Genomic DNA, 21,076 nt, shown 5'->3' on the forward strand with positions numbered 1-21,076 from the left:
TTATACAACTTTGACCATTAAGCACCCCCCTAGATGACAATCCACACCAGATATTGAGCCCTGGTAAATTGTCTGCCTAGTCCACATGACCAGCTGGATTTTCTAGAGCCGAGTAAACACAATTATGCCGATTCACTGTTTCATTAACCCTGCGGAAGTCGCCGTTGAAAAAATTTCAGCGCAGCTCGTGTGTATCTGTGAGATACATTCATTACTAGTATGTGCTGAAATGCGATAAAAAAAAACAACAACCACTAAACCAATACTATACTGACATCAGAATTCCCGGTACCTCTCAGATACAATTTATCAAATATCACTTTGGCATTCAACTATCATTCTCATCATCGGACTTAAGAAAATCGCTGAATCTGATGGATTATCCAATCAATATATTTTTCCAGCCATCTTCAATGGTAAATAATAATAATAATAAAAAAAAAAAAAACTTAACCAATACTGTACTGACATCAGGTCACAGTATCTCTCAGATACAATTTACTATGAAATATCACACACCTTTACATAACACCTGTTAAACCAAAACTGACTGCATAATTCCTTGTTTACAAATATATAACTTCAAGAAGCTTTTAGAAATAGATTTCTCTTTTGACATTGTCAATTTATTCAAGTTTACTATTAATGCTAGCTATTTTACTTGGTGTAATAAATTTTTTCAGCAGAGCAAAAGGTACTACAATGAGTAGTCCTATATCACCTGATTTGGCTGATTATTTTATGGAGCATTTAGTGGATTGGATTTCTCCATTTCTCCTCATTCTTGCATTTTGTTATGTTTTATCGATGACATTGCTACAATTTGGTCTCACTCTAAAACAGAACTACTCCAGTTTCTGGATAAAATTAACTCCTTATATGCTTGCATCAAGTTCACTATTGAACAAGAATCTAACAACAATCTTACTTTTTGGATACTTTAATGCATCGTAACCCTGCTGGTAGTATTGAAATTTTTGTTTACAGGAAGATATCCAGGCTGATATATCCATGCATCTTCATATCATCATCCTTCACAAAAAAATAAAAAGGTATTATCAAAACCCTTGTACACCGAGCATGCATAATTTGTTCTCCTGAGTCTCTTCTATTAAAAGAATTAAATAAATTAAGTTACTCTATTACTTAATGGATACAGCGAGACCCTGATACAGAAAATATCATTCCTCTTCCAGATTGCAATCTGATGCTAAAAGGATCAGCATATTCTATCTTCAAGGAACAGCTGAACGAATAGCAAGGACCCTTCACAGATATAATTTGTACACCACCTTCAAAAAACCAGACCAGAAATTATCTTTCTTACCATCTATCAAAGATTCATTCTTGCCTCTATACTTGACTGATGTTTATCATATACCTTGTTCTTGTCATCTTTACTACTTTGGACAGACTGGCCTTTCTGCTACTATTAGAATCAAAGAACATCAAGATTATATAAGATTTTTGGATTCTGAAGGTTCAGGGCTTGCTTCTCATGTCATTGACACTAGAGTTCACTGGAACCATACCAAGATGCTACACAACAGTAGGTTCAAATCTGATTGTCTATTTTTTGAATCATGTGAAGTCCTACACCACCGTCCTAATCTTAATAGGCATACAGACTGTATGCCAATTTCCAAGTTTTGGGAAGTGATGGTTGTTAACTTTATATTTTTATTTATTATTTTTACATTAATTAATTAATTATACATCTATTCCCATGTCTCTAAACTCTAATAGTGTTCCCTCCTACTAGACAGTTGCAATCAAGGCACATGCCATTATCTATGACTATTCAGAATTTAAATGTTGTTACATTTTTGTCTTCTCCATGAAAGAAGCTCATGATATATCAAGCAAAGTATATAGGAGTAATAAATTATATTACTTTTTGATTACATGTGTGAAGCCAGTATTCAAAAAATATAGTATGTCTAACAAGCATGTCACTATTAAACATTAAATATAAACACAAAATATTAAACATTTTGGTGTTTGTAACAGCTATCATTACAGCAATAAAACATTATGGTCAACAGAAGACACAATATCTTAGCTCCAGGAAGCATTATGTCACAATCAATTTTATGCTTTATGTCACAATCAATTTTAACATAATTTAACAAATAAGCTCTTTATTGAGCCTTGTTCAGTTTAAAAAAAATTGCCAGAAAAAAGTAATATATGAATTTATCTACTGAACTTACTGCTAATTCTGGTGACTTAGTTGGAAACTTCTTCATCAAACTTGATACTTGTCTCTCTGGGTGATATATCTGTACTGTAAGATATATTTCTGGATGTGACACAGGGAATTGAGCTTTACTTCCTTGGTTTTTAACTTGCTGAGATGGCAAACCTGCAAGCTAACATTTCACAAGAAGGAAAAATATATAAATAAAAGTAGAGGAATATTATTTCTAATTTTTTAATCAGGTTGTCTATAACAGTTTACTTAAGAATCACTGTAGTGGCACTCAACTATTCTGGGAACAGATATTCAGATTTCGAGTAAAAACTGATTAGAAACCCATGTAACCCATGTCCAAAAATTGGAGGAAAGGGGGAGGGGAATTTGTGTAGAAAACTAACCATAAAATGCATACATATAAGGATAAAACAAAACTCTTAGTCTAAGTTTTATTACTTAAAACATATCAAAAATAACCATAAGCAACTACAACTAACACACGTGTGATTTTATATTTGCAACATATTTTGTACTTTGTACTTTCAAAAGGTAATACACTAATACTCAATAAACAATGAAGATACTTGACTGATGTTATATTTCCATTTCCAGAAATCCTCAGTTTCATATGAAAAAGAAGGGAGCACAGAAAAAATTTGCTCATAGATATACGTCATTACAATGTGACTGTTTTCGCAGTGTAGTGTCATATTTTGAAAATCAACTAGAAGAGCATTCACCATCCTTGAATCTAGCTTTCAAACATTTCAGGGAATTAAAATTCAATAAACTATAAGGAAGCAGTGTACTTTTCTACAACAGCTATAAATGATCTCTTGAAACACCTTATCTTCTTGTGGGACCATATATCTGCAAACCAAAGGCTAATTCATTATGAGTAACTGAAGAATACTTTGGTAAAGTGCTGTTTAATACTAATGTGCAGCAACTTAAGCAATTCTAACAGCATTCCTGACTGTGGATACTGAATGAGTATATGCATTCCAGAGGTTTTTTTTTTTTTTTTTTTAACAGGATCTCTTCTTCTTAGGTGCATCATTCTGAAGATTGGTTAGTGGTAGCAGTATGTCATAACTTCCCATCCTGTGCCTTCCTTCTTTATTTTGCCATAGTTATTAATTCCAGTAATTATTGATATTTATGTAGGAAAATTTTGGTCTATCTATCTCTTGGCTTCTTTCTTTCCAGAGTGCCCTCCATCATTTCTGTAAGCAGTCCTCCATGCCTCAGGTAGTGTTCAATTAGGCTTTACTTCTCTGATTTATGTGGTTCATTAATGACTGCTCTTCATGAACCATGTTTAGAACTTCATTAGTCTTTCTTTCTATCCAACTAATTCTCATCATCCTTCCCCAGCACCAAGGTTCAAATACCTCTAATGTTTTGGTGTCTTGTTTGTGATTATTTTTCTTATAATTAATATTTAGGCCATACTGTGTGACAATTTCTTCTACCTCTGTAAGGGTAGATTTCAATTTGTCCTCATTATCAGCAATAACTATTACATCATCGGCAAATCGTAGCCAGTTAATTTAAATTCCATTTACCTTATTCTTGTTTCTATTAGTTCTTGTAATTTATTTATTGCTTCTTTAATGTAGAGATTAAACAGTATTGAAGAAAGAGAGCACCCTTCTTACACCTTTACATATCCTTGTGTTTTAGTTTTGCTGTTTCTATTTGGACTTCTTGGTGCTTATAGAGATTGAATATGAGCCCCTTATTTCTCCTATCTATCTTTGTTTTTAAGATTTGAAACATTTGGTTGCAGTCAAAAATATCAAAGGCTTTCTCCTGGTAAAGAAAACTATCAAAGTATTTTCATTCTTCTCTGGAGTCCAGAAACCCTGCTCTAGAGACAAACATGGAAAACTTTTTCAAGCCACTTCAGGCCTCCAATAAGCAGGGCGGGGAAGGTCTCACACTGAGCAATGAAATTCATCTTCTACCTAAAGACAATCAGAAACATCCCATGAAGGGATTTGAACCTTGCAGTCTGCTGGTCAAAGAGCAAGTATATTAACCACTCAGCCAACCATGCCAGCAAACAGGCTTGCTGAAGCTGACTTTCTATGCCCCTCAATATTGCAAGAATGACAGAAATTGGTAGCCATCCACATAGATGGCTGGGCAGCTAGGGGAAGTTGTTCACTTATTGAGTTAACCTTCATTATAAAAAGCATAACTTAAAAGTAAACCCTTATTATTATTACATGCACAACTCCATGGAGTCTATAGACTCAACAAGGGATGCCCTAAACATTATGCCAAACACTATCCGATATTCACACATATCTATCGTACTCTGCTTTGAGCTCATTCACCAACATGGCATCCACAACAGATTCTGGAAATCTACTCCACTCGTTTGCCACTCTCCAAGCAAAAAAATCTCATCCTCACTAACTACGATCCTGCTCAATTTCCAGAAATGAACTGTTCTGAAATATTTCCTTTGTATCAGTCTGTAAAAACCTTAAAGTAATTTGTATATCTCAATCATATATCCCCTTTGCTACCTCTCAACTAATTTCTGTAATCCACAAATCTTCTAACTATCCTCATAAGAAGCAATCCATAGGCTTGCCACCATCTTGGTCACTCACCTCTGGATACAAATTATCTGTGCACAGTAGTTCAGATGGGGTCTTAACAAGACCTTATAAAGAAGTATAATAACCTGCTTATTTCTGCTCATTAGGAGGTTCTTTAGTAATCAAGTAATCCAATGAGCGGAAATAAGCAGGTTATTTGGGAGTGTTGTGGATAGGGAGTTGAAGTTTAGAGAGCTTCTTTTGCAATATGCTCTCTAAACTTCAACTCCCAAATCCCTTGATTCATCAATTTCTGGAAGTTCCATCAATATGGTGAAGAACTAGTGATCTTTTTGCTCCAAAATTCATAACCTTACACTTTGCTACATTAAACTAACATCTGTTTTTCTTTGCCCATACTGCCAGTCTATTTAAACCATGCTGCAAAAAATTTTAACATCATCTGTATTGACTATTGCCTTTTACTGAACTCTGCTTCTGAATAAATGATTGCCTAGTATCTCTCCAACCTACCTCTAAACATTAGTTCACCCTACCTCTATCCACATTACCAACTTCATATCCTTTCCCTTCAATTTATTGATCAGAATTACATGTAGTGTCCTATCAAAAAGTCCAGCATTATCACAGCGTAGCCTTTATCCAACTTAGCTCACTGTATTATAAATGGTAAGCTTACTGAAACATGACTTATCCTCCACAAAATCATGTTGTTTCCCCCTCCAATATAGTATACAATTCCTATCTACCCATTCCTGGATTTTTCCCTTAACCTTAATCAGGCTTCATGACTGATTAATAATTTGCTTCCTCAGTCTTGAAGCCTCCTTTTATGCAATGAAACTATTTGGATGTGAATACGTCTTTAAATTCAGAACAGTACTAGGATGTATGGGATGAAAGTTGAGTGTAACGAAATCATTCGATAAGGTTTGCTTAATAATTTCTAAAGTATTAAAGGTAGCCAAACCAAACTTATATCATTCAATAGCTGAGAGAATAAAGATTCGTCAGTGACCTTCAGATAGTGTGCTGCACTCCATGGAAGGCAGTGGGAGCTCCGCCATTTTGTGTACGATCTGCCAAGCCTTGGAAACTTCCACTCAGTGCAACTTCACACTCTGTTGTGGTACAAAGCTTGTTTTAGTGTCAATCAACAGCTCTCATCGAGATCTATCAATTCAACGTATAATTCTTAAATTTCAATAACGTGTTGGTGAAGAAAATGTGGATTAAAGTTGAAAAATTTTTAGAAATTTCACGATGTCTGTCTATACCCGCGAAAGCCAGCAAGAAATATACCGAACACATATGACGGGAAAGAGCAGCTCGTCAGCTTTCCAATAATATCCCAATGTCTGGGTTGAAATGAATAAGGAAGTATCGGGAGCAAAAGAAATTAGAAGTGGCGCAGCATGCAGCTGACGGCGTCAGCACCTAGGTGGCACCGCATGAACCCACAGATGTAAATGATGTAAATGACTATGCCACCACTTCAGAAGATGGATTGAACGAAATGGATGTGGATTTCGGAAGATCGGTGACAATGGAAGAGAGCAGTGGAAGTCGGCGAGCACGCTTGTGCCATAACGATTCACAAATTGCAAGGAGACATTTTCAATCGAGTCGTCTTTCAGTACGACAAGTCTCAACAAAATCAACTGGTGTACGTTGCACTGAGCAGAGTCACTTCTATTGACGGGCTGTATTTGACTAAAGAGAGAGACAATTAAAAATTTTATCACGGTTATGGAAATTCAGCATCCACTGTCAGGGAGATATGCGACGAATACAAGAGAATGAAGAAATACCACTTGCCAACGCTGGTTAAGCAAGTTGACAGTTTCTGTGGTCGATGATCGTTGACTGCTGTGATCACAGAGAAGGTCCAGATATGAAACATAGATGATGATTACAACAACGGCAGGGAGTCTTACTTGTCTTGGCAATCAACACAGACTTTGGTGGAGCACGCTGAAGATATCGAAACTGAGTCCATTATGAACAGATCTGACTACTTGGTCATCAGTGAAACCTGGATGGATGATGCCACACCTGTGAATGCATCTGGTTTTGAACTTAAAGCATGTAAGAATGCAGCCAGAGAAAAGCGACGCAATCAACCATCAAATTCATCATCATTGTCCAAACACACTGCCGGTGGAGTCGCCATATATAGGAACCTCAACAGCTTCACCGATTGTCAACATATCATAACCATTGATGTCAGTCGTAAGCTTAGAGTCGAAGAACCATCAGTGGGAGATATATGCCTGGACGACATAATGATCAACGGTGTATCTAAATTTGTCCTCGGAGCTGTGTACATTCATCCAAACGCTTCATTGGCAATGTTGTATCTATCAATTCCTGCTGCAATACTCGAAAAGCATAAAGAAAATAATCCTCAGTATCAAGCCAGACCTGCATATGCTCATCATCATCACCAGTGACTTCAATGTGTCACAAAACCGATCAATGCAGGACTTTATGGAATGCGAGTTTAATCTCACTTACATTCAGACTACTGCGACCATGCTAGGTAACACTTGTAGTGATTTGCACTTTCACCAGAAACTTGGATGTATCTTGTCTACTGTTTGTATCTTACTTCTCTCACTATAGACCTATGATAAATAAAATTATAATCGAAAAACTTCATTTATTTACACTTCCCAACACATATAAATATAATCAGCTGACGTGATGTATTCACGTACCCCCCCCCCCCGGCTGTGTTCCGACACAGCCACACCCGATTTTTTTTCTCCTCTTTTCATCCCTTGGGACCAACCCAGAGTGGGGACTTTAATTAAACAATGTGATCAAGGAAACTGCCAATTTCTAGCACCTTCTCATAATACTCAAGCTGATATATCATCTAATCCCATAGCTGTATTCATATCAAGGTTCTGTAATATCCTATGCACTTCCTGTTTGTCTATCACTATTTCCACATCAGCCCTTGCTTTTCTTGTTACTGCAATATCTCCACCTGGATGATATACACTTGTGAAGTTTTGTCTGCTTCAGTTACCTCTCTACCACAGGCATTCATCAAAATTATTCTTCTATAATCATTCTTCCTTTTACTTGCCACATACTAAAAGAACTCCTTTGAATTACCTTTGGCCTACACTGCTAATTTCCTTTCATGCTCTCATTTTGCCTTCTTTACCATACTCATCACCCTTCTTGCCTGTGCTTTGTACTGATCATGTGCCAGCTGATCACCTTTCTCTTTAATTTCTCTCCAAAACCTTTTTTTTTTTTTTTTTTTTTTGTAGCTCCTACTTATTGATGCTGTTCATCTACTGAACTCTAACACTATCAACATCCAATTCTTGTAGTTTCTCGTGCTATGGCATTGCTCTAAGTCAGTGGTTCTCAACCCTATGCCCACAAGTGCAAATGCACCCACTATCAATTATTGAATAAGGGAAAAAAAAAAATTTAACTGGAAAATATGAGTCACTAATGATAATATTTATTGAAATGGTAAAAAATGTTAACATTCATGTTAAATTACAAACATTTTGTATTCCTCTTTCTTTGAGCGTGTGTGAGTATTACCAGTGCCAATTTTGTGCATATGCTTTATGTATTTAGTCCACTGGCAACTGTGCACTTGAGGGATGTGTTACCACTTCATTGGTGTTATAAGGAGAAAAAAAAAAGTTAACTGGAAAATATAAGTCGCTAATAATAATATTTATTGAAATGCTAAAAAATGTTAACAATCATGTTATATTACAAACATTTTGTATTCCTCTTTCTTTGAGTGTGAGTATTACCAGTGCAAATTTTGTGCGTATGCTTTCTGTATTTAGTCCACTGGCAACCGTGAGCTTGAGAGATGTGTCACCACTTCATTGGTGTTATTGGCATGCTTTGACCATACATTGTGTTCTTGTGTTTAAAAATTCTGCCCTAAAATGAGTACTCCAAATTATTAAATAAGGGGAAAAAAATTTAACTGGAAAATATAAGTCACTAATAATAATATTTACTGAAATGGTAAAAAATGTTAACATTCATGTTCTATTACAAACATTTTGTATTCCTCTGTCTTTGAGTGTGTGAGTATTACCAGTGCCAATTTTGTGCATATGCTTTATGTATTTAGTCCACTGGCAACCGTGCACTTGAGGGATGTGTCACCACTTCATTGGTGTTATAAGGAGAAAAAGAAAGTTAACTGGAAAATATAAGTCGCTAATAATAATATTTATTGAAATGCTAAAAAATGTTAACATTCATGTTATATTACAAACATTTTGTAGTCCTCTGTCTTTGAGTGTGAATATTACCAGTGCCAATTTTGTGCGTATGCTTTATGTATTTAGTCCACTGGTAACTGTGCGCTTCAGGGATGTGTCACTACTTCATTGGTGTTATTGGCATGCTTTGACCATACATTGCGTTCTTGTGTTTAAAAATTCTGCCCCAAAATGAGTACTCCAAATAAAAAAAATAATGAATCTATAAATTCAACAACGATTGGGAAAAAGACTGTTTTATCTAGAGTAAAGAGAAATGCTTTTGCTTATTATGCGATGGTTTAATTTAGTTGTATAATAATGTTATATGTGTATTTATCCTACTTCATAGTTGATTAATTCGTTAACTGTTATCATTTGACATAAGCAAGTATAAATTTTCATATGAAAAAATATTGTTGCCCACCACTGTCTTCCCAATCTTGAATATGTCTGCAACCACAACCAGGTTGAGAACCCCTGCTCTAAGTAGTCATGCGTTTTTTTGTACTTACCAGCTCTGTAATTCCACATATTTAGCCAACTCCAAGATCAAGACCATGTGATCGCTATCACCAATTGGTGGCAATCTTAGTAACAGACAATACCTCTCATATAGCCCTGTGCCCTCTTGTTGGATATAGTTTGGAAAGAGTGGATCACCACACTCAGACCTGAAGGATTTGGTTAGATAAAATGTTCTTAATAAAAAGAGGGTAGTTCTCTCTGAGACCAAAGTCATGTAAGTCTTTCAATATTCCAAATCTCCTAGCAAGATTGTATGCTTTTTCTGGAAAAAATAGTTAACTCTTGTCAAAAGACAAGATCTAACTATTTTTTCCAGAATCTTACACAAGCAGCTAGTCGGAGTAATTGAATAGTTTATTGGGGATTTTAGATCTTTCCTTGGCTATGGAAAGGTATTGAGAAACACATTCTCAAGGAAAATTCTGTTGAACAGATACATCAGTTGATCCATGGCAGATGGCAACAAATGCCTGATTATCTCATAATAGATAATATCTTGCCCAACATCAGATGGACATTTAAGCAAAGTAGCTGTCATTTCTTTTGTGAATAGTCTGTTGTAATAGCTTGTATACCACTCAAAGAGAACAAAATTTGTTATTTTTCTGTTTACATTTTTGGGCAAAGAACTCTGGAGGATAAGAAGATTCTACTGATGTTTTTGCAAAAATTTCCCCTAAAGTGTCAGCTCTTGGGTTGGCAACTGTACCCATCACATTTGATGATCAAAAGTGGGCAGGTGGCATATCTGCCTTGCATTTTCCAAATTTTATCCCCGACTTCACTGCATCACTCACAGGAAATGAGCTGACTGTCGCAGAATTGAATTTTGCTAAGGAAGAGAAGACAAGCCATTCAGCATGCCCGATTTTCCATTATGACATCCACAATGTAGATGGTAGTAATCCATACAAAAAAGTGGATATCACAGGGAAATGATCACTCCCAAATAACTTGTCATCGGTTTTCCACTTAAACAGTGGGGAGATTCAGGATGAGCAGACAGTTAAATCATTGACAACGAATGTTCAGGTAGGCACATAGAAGAAGGTGTTGCTTTCCATGTTCAAGAGAGAGAGAGAGAGGGCCACCAGTGCAGGTTGTGCCCCACACAAAGGTGCCTGATCAGGAGGGGCACCATTTCAAGACGATAAATAATAGTAGAATTTCAGACAATGCTATTATTCATGAAGTAAAACTTTACTACATAGTTAGTTAAATCAGACAGTTAAATCATTGACAATGAATGTTCAGGTAGGCACATAGAAGAAGGTGTTGCTTTCCATGTTCAAGAGAGAGAGAGAGAGGGCCACCAGTGCAGGTTGTGCCCCACACAAAGGTGCCTGATCAGGAGGGGCACCATTTCAAGACGATAAATAATAGTAGAATTTTAGACAATGCTATTATTCATGAAGTAAAACTTTACTACATAGATTGCACAACTTAAAATAAACAGCAAGGCAATAAAAAATGAACAGTAAACTCAACAACCAATTAGTCACTTTGCTTTGACACATATGTATATCTTGTATTTATATAGTAAATAAATAAAAATTTATTGAAAATAATTTCATTTTAATTTGCAAATTCTGAAATATAACTTTGAACAAAGGTGCCTCTTTACCCACGGGGTAGTACTAATACGTATCGAGGGAGGGCACCTGCTCTATACTCTGTCTCCGCCATTCAATCACTAACTGACCGCAACTACACCAACACCATCTACCACTGACCACCACTACTAGTATTTCCAAAGACAATCACAAACATCCATGCCCATGGTGGGATTCGAACTCGCAGCCTTTTGGCTGGAGAGTGGTTAGCATATCCATGACACTCCCATGATGAGTCTTGTGACTCCATGGAGGTCAAATAATAAACCATGGCTTGGATATTGGGAGTAAATTCTAAACAGAGTGGAGAATGAAGGCCCACAGGCTAACATAGATAATTGCTGTAACATGGTCATAGTGTGTATCTGTACCTGGAGAAGAAAAAGAAACAATGAGGAGGAGTAAAAGTTTGAGATCTTCCATTCTGGATTATAGTGCTAATGGATACAAGGTTGTGAATGGCTCATGGAAGGGTGTTCCACTAGAGATGAAACCTAGAGATGAAAGATTATGATTATCAACAGTGTTGAGAGGAGAACTGATTAAGAAAAAATATAGTATTGGGTGAGTGGAGAAGACTGTCAGGTATTCTACTTGGTAGATGAAATTTGCTTTAGGTCACTAGTTACATCATATACCTCAGTTTATCATCCCAGCTTGGTCACTGGAATTGGAAATGAGAACAAGTTGGAGCTGTGGACATTGGAGCTGTGGACCAAGGAAGATGACTTCACTGTCAGATTGCAGCAATCAAGCTTCAAGGATAAGAAGCCTAAGAGGTCAGAATGATTTTCAGAATTGGAGGAGCAGTAAAGACACATAGTGAGGAGAAAAATCTTAAGTCACAGAAGGTTAAAAAAGAGGATATTCAAGATTAGGTAACTTAAACTTGATTATTAAGACAGACGTCCAGGGAGTTAGGGTCTCATAAAAAAAAAGGACACATATTACATACACCAGTTGTCATACCCATTCGTGAATTCATTCACACTGCCTGCACTCACAACTCCAATGGCAATCCATTTAAATTATGCTTCACCTTATGAGAGAGAAAAATCAAGCTCTCACCCCCCCTTTTTGACGACATTCATTTTCCATTTCCAAGGATGTCCTACTGTGGGCGATATGATGTATCTCAATCATATCACCCTCTTTCTTCTGTTTGCTAGTGTCTACAGTCCACAAATTCTCAATGTCTTCATAAACAGTTTTTTCACAATCCCAATATCAGTTTTAACACTTCCCTTTACACTCTCTCCACTGTATCGGAATCACCATGCAAACCAGCAGACCAGAGCTGTGCACAATAGTCCCTTGTAAAGAAACAAAATGACTTTCTTATCTTTATATGTCAAGTCAGTTTGGCATTGCAATTATCCTCTGAGTTACATTTGCTGATCAGTTCCTTCTACCATGATCCCACCAATATAACATGACAATAGATATCTAATCACACCAAAATGCATGACTTACATTTACTTACATTTAATTGAAAGCCATTTTCACCTGCCTGCAATACTGGCCTATTCAAATCATTCTGCAAGTACTGCATATCAGCTGCATTCTTGATTACATGCAAAGATAGAGCAGAGTAATCATCATGCCACAAGCAAATAGTTGTATGTCTCCTGCCAAATCCTTTCCAATTTCATTAATGCATAGACTGAACAACAATGGGCTAAGAACTGATGCTTGTGGCATGACATCACTATGTAACAATATAAATCCATGTCCATATGTGGCAATTTCAAAAGACACATGAAGTGTGATGTCATCATGTTCAGATGTCGATCCATGATCATATATGGAAGTTTTGAGAGACACGCGCATGAATATATGCAAAGTCAAGGCCTTTATAAGCTCCAGTGTTGGGAAGGACTTCATCTTAGGTTTCTCAGCCTTCTCTTACCTGAGTCTACTGTTGATCATCAAAAGAAGCATAATATGTCTTGGGATTCTACCTTATCTTACCTGGGTGCACTGCTACATGAAGTCCACTGTAAGTCATCGAAAAAGGTCTTATGTCCAAAGGTCCAGTCCATTCCCAGGGTCTGCCACCACGAGACGTCTGCTGTTGATCGCCAGAACGGCTCACTAGAAGAAAGTTGTCCATGTCCATTTGTCAGCACAGTTCCTGTGCTGACAAAGATTCCATGGAGAAGAATCTTTGTCAGCACAGGAACCACTCGTCGTGTGGCTGTTACTACCATGTCTTGAACCCTTAATGAATTAAGGGTTCAAGAGGGTACAGAATTATCAACTCAGACAAAGAAGAAATTCAATGGGAGATCAAGAATGAGCCAGCATGAAGAAAGAAAAGGAGAGCACTACTGTGTGGACAAAAGATTTGTGTAATGGACTGTGTTGAGTGAGAAGACTGTAAAGACTGCAACTCATTGTAAGTACTTAGATATGTGATAATTTTGAACGATTCACATCTAGTGCGTCTCTGTTCGTAGTCTAGTGTAATGATGCAAATACTTACAACAAAATTGTGTAAGCTTATATTATGAGGGTAAGAAAAGTACTGTATGAGATAGTATAAGTTAATGAGTTAAGCTCACTCAAGGTATGCTTTATATTCAAATTGTATAAGTATAACAGGTAAGATGTACTAAACTGTATTTAGGCTTTAAGAGTGGAAGCATAGGAGAACTAAAACCTAATTTAGAGACATCTGTAAGTAAATATGAATTGTGATTCATTGTGTAAATATGCTAATGTGGATCAAGCAGTATAATAAGAATACTTGATTTAATTAAATGATTTGTGAACAACACATTGGACTGATTTTGTCAGTGCACTATCCCCAAAAATTAGAACCTTCATGTGATTGAGTATCTATCTTAGATTAAGTGATTAAAATCAAGCCACACCTGTTTTGTAGTAAAGATTAAAGTTAACAGGGTTAACTTAGTCTAACTAGCGCAGTCGAAAAACAAATAAATTTGTTAGACTACAGAGTGTGAGCAAATAAGATATAGTAGACTAACAAATGTTTTATTTTTGTTGCTAAAATATTTTCATACTGAATTGCACATAATGGCAGTATCATATGAAAAACAAGCATATTAGGAAAGAACTCAACACTGTCAGCATTCAGGAATATGTTAGCAGATCTAATCTTTGATGGTATGGTCACTTATACAAAATGGGAGAGGAACATTAGCAAACCAAGTTTCTTTGCCAGGATAGTAAGAAAAACAGCAAGATGTAGATGGATTGATACAGTAAAAACTGCCTTAAAAGAGAGAAATATAAAATCTGATAATATTGAGGTCTTGACAGATAATAGATTCATTTGGAGGAAAATTGTCATTTTCCTCCAAATTCAATGATGTAATTTTTTCATGTAGTACTATCACAATATCCTGAACACCCAAAGGAACATGTCAAGAATTTTAGGATGATGGGTACACATAATACAATTGATATAATTATTTATGAGATATGTGATGCAATTAATAATACTCTTACAAGCAGAAACATGTCCTTTTTTAACATAAGCAGTTTCCATGTTGCAGCTTATTCATAACAATTCATCTTCAAGGTGTAGTGAATGTGAGTTACAGATTTATCACTGTTTAATATATTATTATTGTTATCATTATACGGTATCATAAAGTCCAGAGACTCATCACGGGAGACTAAAACTATTATACTCACAAAACTTATCATACCTCTCTTTAGACTCATTCAATGTCAGGAAACTCACTTAGTTTCCTGATTTTTTGATCAATTAGTAAGAGAAAAAGAACGAATCTTCAGTTTTTTTTTTTTTTTTGTTTGGTCTCATGAAATACAATAGGATTATATCATAAAACGCAGCACCAAAACAAAAAAGAAGTGCAATAAACGTTGTGCATTACAATCAAGATACTCAATGTAGAAAGATATGTAAATCATGGTCAACTGTGAAATATATAATCATTAGTAGGGAGTTGCAAAGCACGCAGAAAGATCCATAAAAGTGATTAAACTAAAAGAGGAAATATTATTGCTTCTTGGTAAGAAACTGCTGAAGTGGTATGCAGATAGACATAACAAAGATTAGCAGAAACACTTGGGAGAAGAGAACAAAACATTCTATGAGAACATGACACACAGGTATAGAAATTGTACTCAGAGTACAAAACACTGCATGTCTTGGGATTTTGAAACATTTAAACGATTTCTATTCTTAAAAGTAAACTTTAGTGATTAAATTTATTTTTTGAATTGGTGAACATAGTTATAATTTCCCTACAAAAAAGGATAAGTAATGTCAGTTAATCTGTTTCAAACAAACACAAAACTAGCATACCTAAAAAGTTTATGGATTTGAATAGAAAACTTTGCATTACAGAATAATAAGATAGGTATATGTTTGACTGATATTGCATGTCAACTTGACATCTGATATTGTCATCGGTTGTTTTTTCCCTTCATGCTGATGGCTCCAGGAGAGCCAGAATGTTTTCCCTAACTTTTCTCTCCTTCAAAAATAAGCAAAGTGAATCTGACCCCTCCCACAAGCAACTAAAAAAATAAGTGAAGAATTTCATCTATTAAAACTCTGTTATGGGGGAATGCTTCTCATCAGTCTCACTAAAGACAGGCTTGAAGTTAATGTTAATGTAATGAAATTGAAGGTTTGAGTTAATAAAAACCGTGAAAGATGAAATTGGGTTTCTAAATATTTTTATTGAAATTTTTTGTTATTTTATAAATATAATAAAATGTAATGGATATTTATGTTTGTATTATGTTTTTTATAATTAATTATATTTTTCGAGCAAGTTTCCAAACAAGAATTTTTTTTTTGTTAACATTTTAATTTTTTTAAATAAAAGTGTAATTTACAGCTGTATTTATCTTAACAGGTTTACATCAAGGCAAGTGAAAATACCATGCCTTACAGCAATTTCTTGCTTGTGAATCGACAGACGCACATCATGAAAGTTCTTGACTGTGACTAAATCTGCATGGAAGTGGGAAATAATGTGTTTGTTTGAGAATATATTAGAAAACCATAATTAAGGAGAATGCTATACTTGGTTGGTATATTTGAATTGCTAAAAGGTGTAAAGATGAGAATCATCATTAATACTTTGAGTCCTATCGATGTAAATATACATCGATCACGCATGAACCCAGAATCCCAATGTAAATTTAAATCGCTAAATTAAAAATTCCGAAAATAATAATATATGCTTCAAATTCATTATCAGACTGTACTGTAGTTAAATTTGAACCTTCAGCTTCATTATCCATGAGGATGGCAGACTTTTATCAATAAAAAAGGGAATTTATATTAGTATATCGTAATGCCTGCCCATCGGCCATGTTATGTATGATCGCACGTTTTCATGTTTATATTACATCGTGCCATCATAACTCTGGCTTCTCCAATCTAAACAATATAAGGGATTCACAACTCTCTTCTTCTAATCCAAGAGATCAGTTTGAATTTCTCTGTCACCATGGACAGACCAGAACCCAGTGGTGCCCAAAACAGGGGTGTAAAATGGTTCCTGAGTGAATGTGAATTACAACAAATGCTTGAGGAAATATTCAATAAGGATCTGAATTAGATGATTGGGCAGACAGCAATCCAGAACAAGAGGAAGCAGATCTCCCCACAAATGTGAGCTCCGAGTCAAGCGACAGTGACGCAGAACTTCTAACGAGGGGTGATGAAATTCGATGCCGTCCAGCAAGTTGTGTTCACAATCGTACGTGAGGTCGTGGCATTTCAAAAACTGAATGGCCTAATTCAATAAGTTACCACTTGACTTTTGTGGCCAACAGTGGATAATTATAGTGATGTACACCCCTATGTAAAATGATATTTTCATCATAATAATAACACACAAATTTTATTTATAATTTCCATTATTTATGAAATATTTTGACTGAATTTGTTGAATTTTAAATACTAAGTAAATATAAGTAGAAACTAATAAAAAACTAACTTTTTATTTTTTTCAAAAACCTTTATTTCTTGCAACCCATTTCTGGAGTAACATGTATAACTAAAATTTTTGTTCCAATTAATTAATTGGAACAAAATAATTATTTGGATATTCCATAGAAATACTGGACAGCAATTTTTTAAATAGAGTTAAAAAAGTCAGGATACGGGGTTCTTTAAGTCCCAGTAGGTCTAGGACTCAAAGTGTTAATGAGCCAAGTGAAATATGAGGGAAAGAAAGAATAGGTGTGAATAGAAATACTTTCATTACTAGAAGTGAATTATTAACAATTAATGTTTGTGATGTTATATATGTATCCCATGTGTTACTGGATGGAGCAAATAACATGTAATCTTATAAATTCTAGAAATAATGACAGCATGATTAAAAAAAACTTATGAGGAGAGTGAAAGGGATTTGTTCCTGAAATATAAATAACACACACACACAAAAAAAAAAAAAAAAACAAAAAAAAAAAAACATCTGTATACTGTATATGTAGTAGTTCAGTAAGTAACTATAGGGAGAAGCTAGTCCAGTGATCCATTTAGGCATGCCAGGAATATGTTTGGGGTGATGGAGCAGCGAATCATCTTGTAATATTTGTTATGTGTATTTGTTTTATTTATATTTTGCTTGGTTTTCTAAGAATTTTCTTTTATTCGCTGATAATCAGTATACATTTTTTACATAGTAATATATACATAAATAAGGGAGGATAATTCTGATCATCATCAGAATTATTCACCCTTCTGCAAATCAAATTACTGCAGTAAGAAACTCACCTCACGCTTTGGATAATTCCAAGACTTAAAAGAGCTAATGAAGCATTTACGATATCCACGATCTGCATTTCGCTTATCCTGATCTTGTTTCTGTAATCTGTTTTATAAAGATTTTTTTTAATCTTATGAAATTCAGAACACAAAAATATCCAAACATTGAAAATGATACTATCATATAAGTGTAATGATTTATTAACATAATCGTATAATGCATACATAATAATCATACATTTCATGGATGTCTGTTTTATTTATGTGCAATTTAACAAATACTGATACTTTATTATCATCATTATGTGACACTTCCAAGGAATCATCGTGGAATGGCACGCTACTCCATTAAAGCTCACCGTATTCCTTACTTAATCCTCCAACTATACAACACTACTATCATCAACACAGCACCATTTACTGCCAACAACCACCACTATTATATATTGTCTGCAAATTGTGTGTGTGTTCTCGTGGATGATTTGCTTGTATGCAGAATAAAACACCAAGTTACTGGGACAAAAAAACTCTGCTACTGCCGTATCAGACTGGATAACTCGCCAACTAAAAAAAACCATAAGATTTCTTTTTTCCTGATGAGAATCAAACTCAATTGAGATTTTCAGTATAACTTCTCCAGAATTGCACTAAGATAAGTTTCACCATAAAATAAAAGCACCAACACAGAAAGAGCGACTGATAAACCAAACATTCAAATCCGGCAAGTGTTTCAGCACATTACCTGTGTATATATGTCAGTATATGTGACAAATCAAATACAATATCAGCTTGGCTTCTATGAGTCAAGTAGAAGACAAAATTTTTCTCTTCATGGAAGTCATGCTCCTAAAAAGAAATAGAAATTGATTTTGAGTACTATTTTAGACACAATCTCCAATGTTTGGTTCTTACTTTTAAACTGTTTTTTTTTTCCTTTTTCCATTAATGAAAGTACATATTGAAATATATGCATAATTGCAGACTTTCATTATAAGTATATAATGAAAGTCTGCAATTTGCACATGAAATCTGTTTGACTTTGATTCTTTCTGAATCTTTTGCACATATTTCTCTTTTCAATGCATTCATTCATTGAAAGAAATGTGACACCCCTTCTTACTAACGGCATTAGTAAGGTGGGGTGCCACAGACCCCAAAGATTTTAAATTGACTATAACTTTTTACCAACGCATGGTAGTGAGTCATGCCTCAGTATAGCTTCCCCTCCTGTAACCCACTACTCGACTCCATAGACAACAAGCTGTTGCACGCAAGCAAGTTTAGTGTGGGACCCACCTTCCCACTTTTGTTACATTTTCCCGCCTTACTAATGCCGGGTTAAAACTAAATGGTGACCGTTTCCTATTTCTAATCCTCTGTATATTCTCCTGCCTTGAACAGCAGTGGGAAGATATATCATTTTCAACATAACATTGTCAATAACAGACTTCTTATTTCTTGTGTCTTCTCTCCATATCTTTATAGTACACATCCTGAACAGAAATCCAGTTTTTTCCCTTTTTTATTATTATTTTTTTTTAATTTTCACAAAATATTTCAGTATGTCAAGAAATTCCTATTTTGCTATTCAGATCTCCAAAAATGAACCAGCTTTTCCTCTTTGTAGCTGCTCTCCTCTTTAAATTAAAAATAAAAACTTCTGTTGTAATTCCCCAAAGGGATTAAGCAAGGCTGAAATGTCTTCAAACCAACCTAACTAACTTTATGAACATCAGTAAGCTGCCAATCTCCAACTTGGATAGCTAGTTCTTAACCTATCAATGATTTATAAACATAACAATAGACTTTGGTGTTGGTTATTAATAACAGTACTTGTACAGAATAACACCAGAAGAACAAAATAATTTATTGAGATACTAATATTTCACTGGATTTCAAATCAGCATCTTCAGAGCACAAATTATAAATCACACCAACAAAGAAACTTGGAAGGGCATGACTTCTAAGGCCGGAACTTGGGATGACTTCTAAGGCAGGAACAGGCCATGCTAGGCCTAAATCCTTGATATGCATGATGATGACCAACAAAGAAACTGCAGTTTCTTTGTTGCAAACACTTACTTTCAACAAAAAAGAAGATTGTACACATTCACTTCACTTAATGGTCAAATAGATTATATTATTACCAGCAGAATGTGGATAAATGCTATCCACATTCTGCTGACAAATTCAAAAACAACCAAGATTATGGAACAGATCATGAATTATTGATATTCATTCCGAAGTTAAATTGAAATTAAGGGCTAAGAAGAAACAAAAGGACAGTATGAAATTTGATTTAAGGCATGTAGATGAAGCATTTAAAGTAGAAGTCAGAAAGAAATTAAAAAGTTTGGAGAGGACAGGAAGAGAACTAAAAGAACTGTGGGAAGAAACAAAATGTACAGTAATAGAAGAAGCAAAGCAACAAGAAAGAAAGATTGCACAAATAGCAGAAAAAGAAGTAGAACAAAACTTTAGAGAAACAAAGAAAGGGTAAGAAAACTGAGTGCAGATTTCCAAAGATGAGGAAAATATCTAAAGGTGCAAGGAAATTGAAGAAAGTAACATTAGAGGTAGCACAAGGGATCTGTATAGAAAGATAAATGAAGTTACTAGGAAGTTTGTTTTATTAGGAGTTCTAAAAGTAATTCATGCAAAAGTTTAATGGAAGAAGAAGTGAAAAAATGATGAAAAAGTATGTAGAGGATTTGTACAAGAAAGATATTAATATTAATGTAAAAACACACTTTCTAGGAAATGTATGCTGTTATTACATTATGGTAGGAGGTCACTACCCAGACTGGTTTCAGCCTTTTTTGAGGCTTCATCAGTGAGTAGCTAGACCAAATTAATACCAAAGGGTATAGCGAAAAGAACTTATATACTCTGCTATGGGTAGTGACCTCCTACCATAATGTAATAACAGCATACATTTCCTAGGAAGTGTGTTTTTACATTATGGAAAATACCAAAGAATAGCAATCAGAACTTTACTCACCTTTGCAACGAGTTGCCCGATATTGTACTACGTACTAGGACTACTTGCATTAGCTCATGCTAGTATTCGCCGATATTTTTATAGTTTACTATATTCGGCATGAAACTCTCTGATTCCAATCTCTGAGTTTCTTATTCAGTTTTAAAACACTGTGGGATTTAATATCCCCTTA

The 21,076-nt window shown here is 35.0% G+C and overlaps 1 protein-coding gene across 1 annotated transcript in view; it reads right to left on the reverse strand.

Annotated features, from left to right (window-relative positions):
* Nucleotides 1-21,076, reverse strand: part of LOC150098142 (snRNA-activating protein complex subunit 3-like) — a 131,353-nt gene that overhangs the window by 82,730 nt on the left and 27,547 nt on the right. Inside the window, exons 3-4 of the mRNA XM_090406543.1 lie at nucleotides 17,913-18,009; nucleotides 2,214-2,372 (exon numbers count right to left, since the gene is read on the reverse strand). Coding sequence (XP_090262669.1) covers nucleotides 2,214-2,372; nucleotides 17,913-18,009 — 256 coding nt within the window. The remainder of the gene's footprint in view (nucleotides 1-2,213; nucleotides 2,373-17,912; nucleotides 18,010-21,076) is intronic.

Source organism: Typopeltis vanoorti, chromosome 16 (assembly GCF_054136105.1).
Source record: "Typopeltis vanoorti isolate ZY-2024b chromosome 16, IOZ_Tvanoo_1.0, whole genome shotgun sequence".
NCBI lineage: Eukaryota > Metazoa > Arthropoda > Arachnida > Uropygi > Thelyphonidae > Typopeltis > Typopeltis vanoorti.